We start from the raw sequence: 13,686 nt of genomic DNA, 5'->3' as shown, positions 1-13,686 counted from the left end.
GAGCAGGAAGTAGAGAAAGTAGGTGGGGAGAAAGGCAACCCAGGCCCCACTCCTAGGCCGTGTGTCCCCTTCCTAATTCAGGTAAAGGTGCTGTGTGGCCCAGCAGCCGCCCAGGACAGGGGTAAGAGGAGGCCACTGGGGAGTCTGGGGGAGGTAGGAGAGCCTTTCTAGAGGGTGACCAGGATAAAGCGGGGAGGGGAAGCCTGTGGTCCTATTCTGCCTCCGGATCCCTGCCATGTCACTCCCCGGTGACCTGGTCACAACACATAAGGATCAGGGCTGTGTCCTGGGAAGGGCCGACCCTGCCACGCCCTAGTGATTTTCTCTGCACCCCTGCACTAGTGGCGCCCGCATGCCAGTTGCTGCTGGCCAGGCAGCCTGTCCCTGAGCCACAGCAGCTGGTGTTGGTTGTCGCCTCTGGAAGGGACACAGGTCCCTGGCAGGGGTGAGGCCTCCTCCTGCACAGAGCCGCCATGACACCCACCTGTGTATTCAGGAAAGCAGATGGTCAAAGGTGACTTCTTGATCTTCTCACCAAAGAGATCTTTCTTGTTGAGGAAGAGAATGATGGAGGTATCGATGAAGAACTTGTTGTTACAGATGGAGTCGAAGAGCATGAGAGACTCGTGCATGCGGTTCTGCAGCCCCCGGGGGGAGGAAGAGAGAGCAAGACAGACAGCGAGAGGGAGAGACACGGAGACAAGGAAAGAGAAGAGAATTAGGTTTGAGAGAGAGGAACTGGGCTACTTAGCAGCTCAGGAGGGGCTCCTGGGCCCCCACGGGCTCCTCTGAAGGCGGACAGATGACAGAACCGCAGTCTACACAGCACAGAGCATTCGGAGCAATCTGCACCTGCTGTCTTGGGGCTGATGGCAGCGACGGGACCGGGAACCAACCACAGCTCCCTGGGTGTGGCTCAGGACAGGGTGACCTGGGCTCTCGTCACTGCAGAGTCATAGGAGGGTCTCCTTGCGTGCGTGCCTGCATGCAGGTGTGTGTGTGTGCTGAGGGGCTTGCTGAATGGGAGCCCGAAAGCTGGGCTTTGGCACTTCCTGTCTGGACGTTTCCTCTTGGGCCCAATCTGTATGGGGGGACGTCTTGGGAGTGGTGAGGGGCACCAGGCCCCTCCCGTGGTCTGAGGGAAGTCACACCAGGCTCCTGCCGGCATCCTTGGGGGCCACACTCTGGGGAGGTGCTCCTGCCCAGGCTGCCTCCAGGAGGGCCTGGGGGACTGGTCAGACCTCCTCTGGCTGGGTCAAACTCAGCCACAGCTGATCCCGCAAGGTATTTTAAGCAATGCGGACATGAAGTCTGTTTAGCAAATGAGTGAATGTGATGGGCACTCCAAATAAAGCAGAATCCGAGGGGACAGCCTGTTGCCCAGGGCAAGGACTGACTTATTCTCCTGTGGGATGCCAAGCACAGGAACTTGAGTAATGTTTCGTGGGAGTGCAGAGGAGTATGTCTCTCTAAGAACTAACCCATTTTTGTACAGGAAGCTGGCTCCTCCATGAAATGTACCTCTCTGGGGTACTCATTTTCCCCAAGAACTCTATCCTGGCCCTGAGAACTCGTCCACCCAGAACCCAGCTCCACGGGTCCACAGCTTAAGCCCAGAAGTAATTCCAGGCTGCGCTCTCCCTCTGACCTAAGAAGACTGAAACACATGGGAAGAAAGGACAGAGGACTGGCGTGGGCATTGCTGGGCCTCATTCACGGAGAGAGAGCGCATCCCCAGGGGCGAGCGAGCAGAAGGAGCAGAGCAAAGCTCCTGTTCGGTTGCCATGGCTGCCTTCCTCTAGCTGAGCAGATGGAGGGAGAGGAAGAAGATGAGGTGACCACCACCAGTCACCGAGCCCCACTCTGCCTGCACCGTGCCCAGCACTTCACCTGCCTCATGTCTTTTAGCCTCGTTAGCCCTTAGGGGACATCGAGAGGTGACACAGGTGGGAACCAGAAGAGCAGAGACTTGCACCTGGCTCTGGGCCAGATCTAGAGCTCAAGCAATGAAATGGGCTTCTCCAGTCGATAGGAATAGTTTGTGGCCTTTAGAGGAATAAATAACAAGAAGGTCATGACTGGCTGTGTGTGTCTTCAGCCGTCGTTTCAACAGCTGCATTATTATACCAGTGACCTGGAAGGGTATCGGCCCCAGCCCTTGTTCTTCTGGCTAAGGCCAGCTGGTGGAGGGGGTAGTCCGAGTTCTCAGTTGCCCCTTGGGAGCCCCAGGACAAGTGACCCGGTTTTACTATTCCCTCTACGATGCGCAGTAAGTGCTGTTGTCCTTTTACTCTGCTAAACACATTCAGTAAACTCCTGTGCCCTGATCACCTCCCTGGCCTCAACCAGTAAATCTCATTCTCAGTTCCTTCAAAAGTCTGCCGGCCGTTTGCACAGTCCCACTCAGCCAGCAGCCAGACTCATATGCCTGTGCCAGCTCGATGGAGCCTGTTCAGAGAAGGACCAGGTCGGTTTCCTAGGTGGCCAAGTGAATCGATGCTCAGGGCCTGGGGCTGTGAACACTCAGGCTCCCTGGGCCACCTGTGAGGGCAGAGTAGAGCTGCTCCGACACCCAGGGAGTCAACAGGAAAAGGCCTCCTACCACACAGAGCCACCTTGTCCCACAGCTGCTCAACCAGACGCTGGAAAACCACAGCCAGAAGCAAGCCCCCGACTCCACTGCACGACTGTCCCGAGCACTGCTCTGGTTTACAGACGTCGGGGGACGTGGAGCGACATATGCCCAGGGCCCTCCCAGCACCAGAAGGGGCCTCCAGGGTGAGCTGAGCTGAGAGTAGGGACTGTGCCCATTTGGCATCTGGGCTGGGCTGAAGGTCTCTTCCTCAAGAGGCCACTGAGCGTGGGTCTGGAGGAGAGATCCAGGCCAGCTGGCCTGGGCTCCACAGTTCCACTCTGCGAAGGCTTGGCCACTCCACGGCCCCCTGCTCCAGGGCTGCAGAGCACGCAGGCACTTTTTCCACCAATACCAGCTCGATCGGTATGCAAGGCCCTCTGCTGGGCTGCTATGAGGCTGTAGGAAGACCATAGGCTCCTGCTCTCCAAGAGCTCACAGTCTACTTGGGGAGAGACAATGCACACACCCTGGAGAGGCACAGAGTGGGGAGGGGCCGGGGGAGGCAGAGGACACGCAGCAGTCAGACCTGGTTCCATGGGGAGGGCCTGGAGCGAGCCTGCAAAGAAGGGCTGATCCTGGAGACGCAGGGAGGGCAGTGGGGAGGGGAGCGGCTGCAGGAGGTGGGGCGCCGGCACTAAGATCCCCTCCACGCCCCGCCGGCCTGACCACCACCCCTCTGCACACCCACTGGAACCCATCACCAAGGACCAAGAGCACAGCTTGTCCTTACAAGCTTCCCCCAAGCACAGAGGCTGGAGTGCATTCGAAATGATGTCACCATTTAAGAAAAGAGAAGCCACCCACCCCTGCCCACCGCCACCTTCCCATCTCCCCCAGGCCTCCACCTGCCCCAGGCTTCTGCGGGCCGAGAGCAGTAGGAAAGCCCTGCCTGCCGGCTGCCGCATCACCCCCGGCAGTGGTGTGTGGCAGAAGCATGCTAGGACGGGACGGCGCGCTCGGCATGGGATGGACCAGCCTCTGCCCTCACGACAGGCCCCAGAGGTGGGCAGGGTGGCCAGTGCTCGGAATGTGCCCTCTCCGTCAGGCAGCCCACAGTGCAGCCCCCGGGCCCGGACGGGCCCAGGGCACAGGGACTCGTGTAGTGTGGGTGCGCCTGGTGGAAGCTCCTTAGGCACTGACACAACACACCACACTTAACACTAGGAAAAGCTGGCACTTTTTATTAACAGTAGGTGACTAATAAATACATTACGGCAGCCAATAAATTATTACATTAACTAGAGATTTATTAAACCAACAAGTCACTCTTCATACAAAATTACAGTTAATATGGGGTGGGTGGCTGCGGCGGGGCTGGGAGGTGGGACGGCTGCACTGAAGGGAAGGCTTGCTAAGGAGGGAGAGGGCGCCTGAGCTCATCCCTGCCTGGGGTGGGGGAGGGGAGCAGACAGGCCACGGCAGGGTGGGGAGAGGGCAGGGGTGGCGGCAGAGGACACCCGCGGTGGGGCCAAGCCAGGGGACAGGGCAGAACCAGCAGGGTCGAGGAGACCAGGAGGTGAAGGCTGCAGGGAGACAGCAGATGGGTGGGAGGGGGTGGCGGAGAGGCGAGGAGGGATGAGCCGCAGGAGCAGGGGTGCACCAGAGCTGTGGGCTCTGCTGGGAAAGGGGTGTGGGTTCATGCTGGTGGTCTTGGTGCACTGGGCCTGGGGATGAAAGCTTCCCTTCCAGAGACACCCCCTCTCCCACCCAGAGGGCCTAGGACTTTGGACTGGTGGGGGAAGCCTCAACCTGCCCCTCCCCCAACAGGGGCCTTCATCTGCCTGGGGTGGGGTCTGTCTGGAGCCCCCAGAGGGAAGGCCCTCTATGCTCTCTGGGCAGGCTGGGTTCAGGACTCACGTTACTTGGGAGTGGAGAGCGGGGAGCCCGACCAACACCGCACGGTAGCAGCTCCCACCTTGGCCCTGTTCCCTGGTCTGCCCATTGTGTCTTCTCCACTGCCTGGGGCTGCTGGGACCCTTTACTCGGTAGGCTTGTGGCCTGACATGGGGGAACTCTCTGGGTGCTGCTTGCCTTCGGGACCCCAGATGGAATCTCCGGTGGTCACGGAGCCAGAGCCTCCGGCCTCAGTTCCTGGGAACTGCCAGGTTGCACCTGAAGGTTTCCAGAAGGCTCAGAGAAGAGCAGGTGCAGCCGGAGAGGCTTTGTGCTCCAGGCTTCATAAAAAGGGGGCTGGGATGGCCACTGCCTGGCCTGGAGGAAAGACACGGAGGCCCGGATTGTGGTGGATTTACTTACGAGAGGCGTGAAGAGTGTACTAGGGCAGACAGAGACGAAAGGGGAGGAGTTGGGGAGGATGCAGGCCAGAGATGAGGAAGAACTTGCACCGTCACCGAGGGGATAGAAACTGTCAGTGTTAGGTGGGAGCAGGGGATAGTCCCCCTGCAGGGTTCACCCTGGCAGAAGGGAAGGGCTGGGGTGGGAGGACTCCTAGGCCCTCCCCTTCCTGTCAGTAGGTTACAGACAGCCTGGTTAGGGGGGCTCTGGGTGGGGAGGGCACTTGTGGCTACTGCCTGCCTGGGTAGACCCACTGGTGCCCAGTGCAGTCACGGAGGGCAGGGGGCCTCCGGTTCCCTCCAGTGGGCATGGAGCTGGGCTGGGCGAGAGGCTGGGAGGCAGAGCTGCCTCCTGGCACCAGATATGGTGGTGGTCTTCTGCTTACTGCCCTGGGGTGGGAGCATGTAGCCACAGGCCCTCAGGCTCTGCTGGGGCCAGAGGGGAAAGAAAGGGCGAGGGCCCCGGGCATCGAGGGCCTCTATAGAAGGTAGCCATGGAACCCAGAACATCCAAGCTGCTGGCGAGGGGCCCAGAGCTGTGCTCTCTGCTCAGGCTGGGGGAGACCACAGCCTCCTCAAGCCACGGTCCACAGGCTCAACAGAGGCCCTCCCTGGGCCTCAGGCACACCCCTCCAGTCAGGCCAGAGAGCCTGGGGGATCTCTCTCCGTCCGCAGTGGGAAGGCCAACACCTGGCTCTTGTGAGGGCAGCGGTGCAGGCACAGGACTGCCCCCAGGCATCTGGTCGGCAGGCACAATTCTCTTGGCAAAGTGTCCCTCCTAGAACTCAGTTTCCTCTTGGCCTATTGACTTAGAGCCACTCAGAGTTTACACCTGGCCCCTTCGGGGGCACACATGGGGCCACTGTGGATGAAGACACACCCACACCTGGTCACTCACAACGTCTTCCCCTCACATCCACGACGGAGCCAAACCCATGTCACTTAGTCGTTTCCCCCCGTGATGGAGCCACCAGTGACGACATGGATGACAGATGCAGTGGACAGGGAGGAATCTCGCCTTGGATACCCTCTCCTCAAGGGCTTACACTAGACAGCCAAGGACCTCCTTGGCAGGCCAGGGCGGGAGGGCGAGAGCAGCTCCAGAAACCGAGCAGGGCAGAGCATCTGAGAGAAGAAAAGGCAGCCCAGGGGATGGAAGGGCAGGAAGGTCCCAAGCTATCAGCTCCTCCAGCTCCTAATGCCGCCTGGTGCCCTGGCCACTGTGGTTTGAGGGAGGCAGCTGGGCAAAGGCGAGCCCTGGGCTTGGAGGGCCAGTGACTTCCACCTCCAGGGTGATGGCCTTAGAGGTGGGGCTTGGCCAGCATCCCCGTTCTTGTCAGCTGTTTTTGAGTCTGGGGTCACAGGGCAGAGTTAGGGGCACAGCTCAGCTGGCCACACCCAGGGTGGTGATGCCAGGAAATAACTGCTGTGTCTTCAATGTTGGGCAGAATGGCCTCCATGGCCCTGGTGGCCCATGGCAGACCGAGGTTGTTGGCTCCAGGAGCCTATCCTCTGCCACGACTGAGCACCTGGTACAAGGTATGGCACACAATGAGGCAAACGACACCCCGGTGCACCTGGGCTTGCAGGGCGGTTCCTGCAGCCTGGCTGACGTGACTCCCACAAGCCAGGGGCAGTAGAAAGAGGGCCAGGCCAGGGACAGGGCTCACCTGAGTGGCACCCATCCCTGCAGGCACTTGGCACTAAGGCAGGTTCCCTGGGTCTCCTGTGCCCCACCCAGAGCTCTGTGCCTGTTGGAAGCAGGAAGCCCAGAACTGCTGGCATGGGCTCTTCCTGGCTCCAGGGTGGCCAGTGGGCTACACTGGAGTCCAAGGGGTCCTGCCTGGTCCCAGGACTGAGCAGAGCCCAGAGTGGAGGTTGGCAGAGCAGAGACTGCCATATGAGCACGCAGAGCCTGTGTGGGGTGCGGGCTGGGGGCATCAGCCCACTGGAGGCATCCAGGAGTGATGGACAGGTGTGTTGGTTCTGGCCTGGGACACCAGAAGGCATCCCACTCCTTTCTGTTCAGGGATCGGCAGCAAAGCCCCTCCAAGGGGTCCTAGGACTCTCTCTCCAGAGGAGGGGGCTGACGTGTTTGAGCCAGCCTGGGCCCCTTGCAGTGCACACGCCAAGGTGGTGCTCCCGTCCATCTGCCCTCCTCTGCCCTGGGGGCTGGCAGGACACCAAAGGCTACAGACAGAATCTCTGGTTTCTTCACCAAGATAGAAGGAAGCTGGGGCACTGGCTGCAGGGGCTGTGTCCATACCTCCCCTGGGCCTCCCCAGCTACAGGACCCCCACCAAAAGGCCCCTGCCTGCCCTGATCGTTTGAGTTGGATTCACTCTGAACTGGAGAAGGAAAAGCACATCTACTTGCACTGAGGAGCAGCGGCCCGAGACCCGGGTGATGCGAGAATGTAGATGAGTCACCCTTGGGCCCCCACCCCAGTCAACACAGGAGCTGCTTCCCCTCAGCCTGCCCTCCCCTGCCATCTCCCACCTCTTTCTTGCCCTCTGTGCAGATGTGGGGCACGACCCCTCCCACCATCTACCCCGTGCCTTTGCCATAAGTCAGTCTCCAAGGCACTTCCGGGCCTGTGAGGAGGCAGGGGAGGGGTCCCCAGGAGGGCAATGGGAGCCCCAAGGGTGTGCAGGGAAGGATGGCCAGAGAAGGAAGGGCTCGCGCCAGGGCCTGAGATCCAGGGAGGGAGGAGGGGGGCCTGCGCCATGGCCCAAGCCTTCACACCCACACGCAGTTGGCCTGGTTCCACCCTGGCTTTCGGTGACGGAGCTGCCCTTGACGAGAGAGACCCCAGGAAAAGGTGAGCAGTGGCTCCCAGTGTCCCCGCCCCTCCCAGCACCCTGCCCCAGGGCCACCCCCACCACCTGCACAACCCCAGATGACAGGAGGAGACCCTGGGACTTCAAGAATGAGTCACTGAGTATAGGGTGTGCTCATTCTGGGCCAAACGGTGGCCTTGGCCCCACCCCCCTCCCCCATAAAACACTCAGATGAAGCAGAGGCGAGTGAGCAGTGAGCGGCACGCAGGCGGTGAGCGATGACTCGGGCCCCGCGGACACTCAGCACCCCGCCCAGCCCCGGTGTTACCACGTGTCCTGATGTCTGGGGGTGGGTGGCCGGGGGAGGGTCCCCTCTTCCCCCCTCAGTGTCGGCTGCTGGTGCTTCTTTGTCAAGTGTGGAGAGTGGTCTGAGAGGAGGCGGAGCTCTGGTTCCAGGGGAGGGTGGGCAGCAGGCCGGGCAGGGCAGTGGGCTGCTGGCCAGTGAGGCCAGGGCTCAGTAGAGGCCACAGCCCCTCAGGTTTTTGGCGATGATGACATCTGTCACAGCATCAAAGACAAACTGGATGTTGTTGGTGTCAGTGGCACAGGTGACGTGGGTATAGATCTCCTTGTGGGTCGACTTGTTCTTGCTCTCGTACTGGGCCTGGATGTAAGCCACGGCTTCTGTGAAGGCGCTGGGGCCTGCGGGAGAGGGGAGGAGCGGGTGAGGCCAGGCCCCCACCAGCGTGTCCATCAGGCCCAGGGCCAGGAAGCAGACACTGAGGGCCACTCAGTGACAACCCCGAAAGGAAGACCTAATGGGGGGGGAATCTGACAGGTCAGCTCAGTCAATAGCAGGTCATGAAATCAGGCCAGCAGTCCACACCCAGTCTAAACATGAGGACAGAAATGAAACAGCCAACCTCACCGTGCCTCTGCTGTATTGAGGGTAAGCACTGTTTCATGAAACGCCCGTTTTTCTTTTGCATATGCACCTACTGACTCCCACAGCAAACGTTCCTTCTTACTGCGAGTCCAGCTCAGAGAAGTGTGAACCGCCCCCTAGGCAGGTGGCGCCGGCTGACGCACACCCCCCAGGGAGGGCCTCTCCTGTCTGTGACCCTCGAGGTAGGCCGCGATGTCACCTCCCTTGGCCATTGCTGGGCAAGGTGGATAGAGACTGTGTGATGCCAGCTGCCTTGGCCTCCTTCTCCTCGCCCCTCCCTGTCCTCATGTTCACCAGCCAGGGGTGGAGGACTGTCTGGCTCGCTGACGTGCTGCCTTCCTCAAGGTGGGCCATGTTGCTCTCTTCCTGGGGGAGCCCAGAGAGAGGGTTTCTAGGACAGCAGCTGCTGTTCGCGGAGGAGCAGAACAGGACTCCTGGCTCTGCCGGAGCCTCCACATGCTCCAGGAAGCAGGGCCCGGGCCCAGGCAGGCAGTGATGACCCGCTGACGGAGGCAGGGAGAGGACTGGATTTTGGAGCCACAGCGCTACGCTGGGCGGCTGCTGTGCAAATCAGAAGCTTGGGAGTGGCATATCTGGAGGGGGGGTCCCAGCCTCTGGAAGGTCTACCAGACCACAGCTCTTTCCTAAATGTGGGCCGGAAGTGCAGGAGAGTCTCCTTGGGACATTCAGATATCACTCAGCCCCAAACCAGCCTTGGTGGCTGGCCCACCCAGCCTACTTCTGCTGCCCCAGAGGTCACAGCCCAGGTCAGCAGGGAGGGATCCACAGACCCCCATCTTCCAGCCAAGTGGAGGCTCACGTGGCCGTGAGGGGTGCCAAGCCCCCCCACCTCTTGGGGGCCTGTAGGGGCAGTCAGCTTGATCTTGAGGAAGCAGGAGACTGAGCTGTGATGCTTGTGGTTCCAAGGCATGGACCCCAGGCCATTCTCGGGGAAGTAGGTCCAGCCTGGGGCTCCCCCACAGGCCCACCCTGCTGGGCCTCTGTCTGCTCTTATGCTCTCGGGGCCCGGGGCTGGTCAGGCTGGGGATGCCCCATTTCTGGTTCCATTCACCTCTCTGGCCAGGCTCTGGCCACCTGGAAGAGCCAATGGGCGCTTGGTCTATTTCAACCACCCTCGCTGCTCTGTGGGAGCCCCAGTCAGGGTGCCTTCCCCGGCTGCCCGCCTACCCCACAGTTAGGTAAACCCATGGTGACATTAACAGAGGTAGCCTGTGCCTCCTTAGGACCTTCCACAAGGTTACCCCTCTGTTACCTCTAACTGGCCACTCGAGTCTCATAACTGCCCGTGTGGGAGGTGTCATTACAATACTTGTTAGTTAAAATCCTGGTTCAAATAATTGGAGCAGAGGTTTCGTGAGCACTTGCTATGCACTAGTGGCCACACTGCCGTCCGTGAGCTCCTCTATGCTCCCAGCAAGTCTGAGGGCAGGGTGGACATCATCCCGATCATCCCCATCTCAGACGTGAAAACTGGGGCTCTGAGAGGTCATGTGACCTGCTTGAATGGCAGAGCTGGGGCATGAACCCTGGGCTGCCTGACTCAAAGCCCCCGATCTGAACCCCCTCATCACTCTGGTGTCGCCACCTTACTGATAATCTCTATTTATAGATGATCAAGCTGAGGCTCCAAGAAGCTGCTGGGACCACACAGCTCGTAAGCAGCAGAGTCAGAATTGCAACCCTGCTTCCCCCGAGCAGGAAGGCCCAGCTGGCTGCCTGGCCCCCTTACTACAGCACCTTCTGGGGTGGAGAGGCCCGTCTCTGGTTTTCTGCTGGATTCCCCGTGGTGGAATCTGGTGCATCCGCAGAGTGCGGTAAAGGTGTTCTGAGCTTGGAAAAGGGGCCTGCTCCCTCAGGAATTCCTGCTGTCCCTGCGGGGTTGGGAGCCTACCTGTGTACTCAGGAAAGCAGATGGTTAGCGGGGACTTCTTGATCTTCTCTTCAAATATGTCCTTCTTGTTAAGAAACAGGATGATGGACGTGTCCGTGAACCATTTGTTGTTGCAGATGCTGTCGAAAAGCTTCAGGGATTCGTGCATGCGGTTCTGCAACAGAGCAGAGAGGCAAGTGAGGGCTGGCAGCGCCCGGGGCCCCGACCCACCGCGGCTGCCGACACAGCGGGACAAGCAAAGGACAGGTCCACCAACGCGGCTGAACGCATCACCAAGGGACGGAGACGGGGGACCCACAAGGACAAACGGGATGTGGTTCCTGCTTCATTCCACACACAGACAGGGTGGGGTGGAGTGGGGTGGGCAGGATGTGGAATGCTGCCCCCACCCCCCCGCCAAGAGGGCTGACCCAGGGTGGGGGCAGCAAGGTCACTGGAAGGACTCTGGCTTATGGAGAGGACATGCACCATGCACGCAGGGGCGGGTGGGGCCGCACCACCATCCAACACATCTACGCGGAACCGCGGGCCATGCAGATTTCTCTATCCAGGTCTCATTGGGTTTTGCCAGCCAGGGTGGGAGGGTGCACGCATTCAGAAGGGAGACATTAACCGAGGACTAAGATCCTCGAATTAATCCAGAGTTGGAAGCAGACACCAGGGGGACAGCATCTGGGGGGTGATCTTGCTGTGGCCTTGATGTGGTTGGGGGACTGGGCTGGTTGGCTGGGCCATGGCTGAGCTGGGGGCGGCTCTGGTGAGCTGGTTTCTCAGTAGAGGGGCTGGAGGAACCCCAAGATGAAACCCAGCAAAACAGATTAAAACAGAGAGGAAGATAAAAACCCAGCAGAAACTATGAGAGAAAGAGAGAGAAAAAAACCCGAAAAATTGGTTCAACCAGTCTGGGACCAGGAAGTCAAGGCCAGTCCACTTGAGGCCCTGTGCAGGCTCACAGAGGCCACGGCTGCCCCGTGACTGTGCACTGCGTGGCTGGAGCTGGAAGGTGGGTGGAAAGGACCAACCTGAGCCGAGTGGCTGGTGAGGAGTGTGGGACACAAGAGTGGACAGGGCAGACAGTCACAGCAAAGTCACCCGTGGCGCCCCAAGAACCTGCTGCTTTCAACTCTTAGCTGATGGTTCCGACTGGAGGGAGGTGCTTCATACCTGCCCAGCCTGGAGGGTCTCTCAGACTCTGCTCATGGTTTTGGCCTTGGTTTGGCAAGTTAAGGCCCTGCAGGCGGTGGTGATGGATGTGGTGGTGGTGAAGTTGTGGCAAGCTGAGGCCCAGTGCCGCTGGAGCCACAGGCCTGAGGTACAAGGACAGGATGAGGCCCTTGGGGTCCCAGGGCGAGGTGGACAGGGTGGCTGGCAGTAGGCAAGCAGCCATGAGCCCCAGGGCTCCTGGCCGAGCTCCAGGAGCCGCCTTTGTCTTGGCAGCCCCAACACGCACCCCAGGCCGGGGCGGGAAGCGCAGGGCTAGAGAGGAAGTCTGAGGACCAGGACTGATCAGCGGGGCCTTCCTCTTGCCTCCTGGGGGCAGAGCATCTGTATCCCAGAACGTGTCCTTTAGCCGTGTGCCTGGACAGAAGAGCCAGACGACTGCCGCTTACTGAGTGGAGGCCTGAGCACAGGCACTCTGCAGCTCCGAGCCCAGCAGTCCTCACAGCTGCCACGGCCCTTCCACGGGGGAGGAAGCGGAGGGCCGGAGAGGATGGACAGCGGCAGAGGCAGCACTGGGCCCTGGGCCAGATCCGTCGGCTGCCCGGCTGCCCAACGCCGCCACGTGTCCTGGACACTCAGACGTTTGCTTAGTTCTGCAGTGACGGTGTTGTTCTTGTTGCCACCGTGGCAACGAGCTTTGTGGGCCGTTGTGAAGCCAATTCCCGTCCCTGGAGGGGCTGCTGCTCTTTCCTGGGCTGCGTAGGTGGCCCGCTTTGGGGTGGAAAGGGCCTCAGGAGGAGCCTGTCCTGGCCCATGTGCCTTTGTTTCCCCAAGGTCCTCTGCTCCAGCCCTCGTGAAGAAGGACAAGGGAAACTGGAGCAGGATGGAGGTGGGGAAGGTGAGAGAGGAACAGTAAGGCAGGAAGGCGTGAGGAAGGCGGAGGAGCCCAGAGGGAAAGCGTCCCAGGACGTGGGCCCTGCTCCGAGCAACGGCTGGAGAGCACCTGCAGATGGCCTGGGACTTGGTTTGAGCTGTCTGCAGGCCTGGCAGGACAGGTCCCAGGTGAGAGGTCTGCCCAGTGAGAAGGGTCCCTCCACCCTCTTTGAAACCCATGGCTGCATCAGCATCGCACTCAAGGCACAGCCCTGCTTCCCACTCCCAGGTGATACAGGAGAAAAGATGAGCCAAGAGGAGCGCAGACCACACAGGAGGCCAAGTGGACCATGAACAGTGGCCGGAAAAGCAGTCGACCAATGGAAGAGTGAAAGATGTGCCTGCCAGGGCAGTCCCTGGGTGCCGACGCATTGTTGGGGGCAGCCAGGGGCCGGCCTGGGCTTTGGGTGGTCAGTGAGTCCAGGTACAAGCATGACCCAGGGCATGAGACTACTCCCACCCCACCCTCCGCTCCGGGTGACCCTTGGATGCCACAGCCTGCAGAGGCCACCAAGAACGATGACAGTTTCACCAGAAAGAACTGCACAGCTGAGGCCACCCAGAGCCTCCCCTGGGACAAGGCAGGGCTTGGGGGCCTTTCCTGAAGCCCAACTCAGGGATGCGGCTGGGCCTGAAAGAGGAAGAGAAGGTGGACGAGCCAGGATGGGGTGCGAGTCCGACTCACCCACCCAGCTGGCAGCTCCAGCTCCCTGGATGCGTCGAAAGCCCCACGGCCGAGTGAGTCCCTCACGACGGCGGCGCCTCCTCCCCACAGCACTGCCCTCCGTGGCCCACACCCCACAGCCCATCAGACCCTCACGGAAGCCCCGTGGGACCGGCAGCCCAGGACTGATAAGGAAACAGACCAGAGAGAAGACAGACCTTGCTCAAGCCCCACTGCCAGCCCTCAGTGCTGCCTCTGAGAGGCTTGGGGCCAGGGTCTGTGTGTGCCAGACAGGCGCTGAAGAAGGCCAAGGGCGGGACCCCACAGGCCCGGAGCCCCACCCCGAGAGGTGCTGCGGGCT

The 13,686-nt window shown here is 60.5% G+C and overlaps 1 protein-coding gene across 4 annotated transcripts in view; it reads right to left on the bottom strand.

Moving 5' to 3' along the window:
* The window catches only part of GNAO1 (G protein subunit alpha o1), a 169,082-nt gene that overhangs the window by 5,957 nt on the left and 149,439 nt on the right, over positions 1-13,686 (bottom strand). For 2 of the 4 annotated variants that reach the window (XM_044761535.2, XM_070500672.1), the window contains 2 exons: positions 10,568-10,721; positions 7,136-8,411 (listed from right to left, as the gene is read on the bottom strand). In XM_044761535.2, coding sequence (XP_044617470.1) covers positions 8,224-8,411; positions 10,568-10,721 — 342 coding nt within the window. In that variant the 3' untranslated portion in view covers positions 7,136-8,223. Of the gene's footprint in view, positions 1-484; positions 639-7,135; positions 8,412-10,567; positions 10,722-13,686 lie in introns of those variants that run through there. The other 2 variants (XM_044761536.2, XM_070500671.1) reach the window with 1 other exon arrangement.

This window comes from Equus asinus, chromosome 28, assembly GCF_041296235.1.
Source record: "Equus asinus isolate D_3611 breed Donkey chromosome 28, EquAss-T2T_v2, whole genome shotgun sequence".
Classification (NCBI taxonomy): domain Eukaryota; kingdom Metazoa; phylum Chordata; class Mammalia; order Perissodactyla; family Equidae; genus Equus; species Equus asinus.
This window is presented reverse-complemented; position numbering and strand designations above follow the sequence as displayed.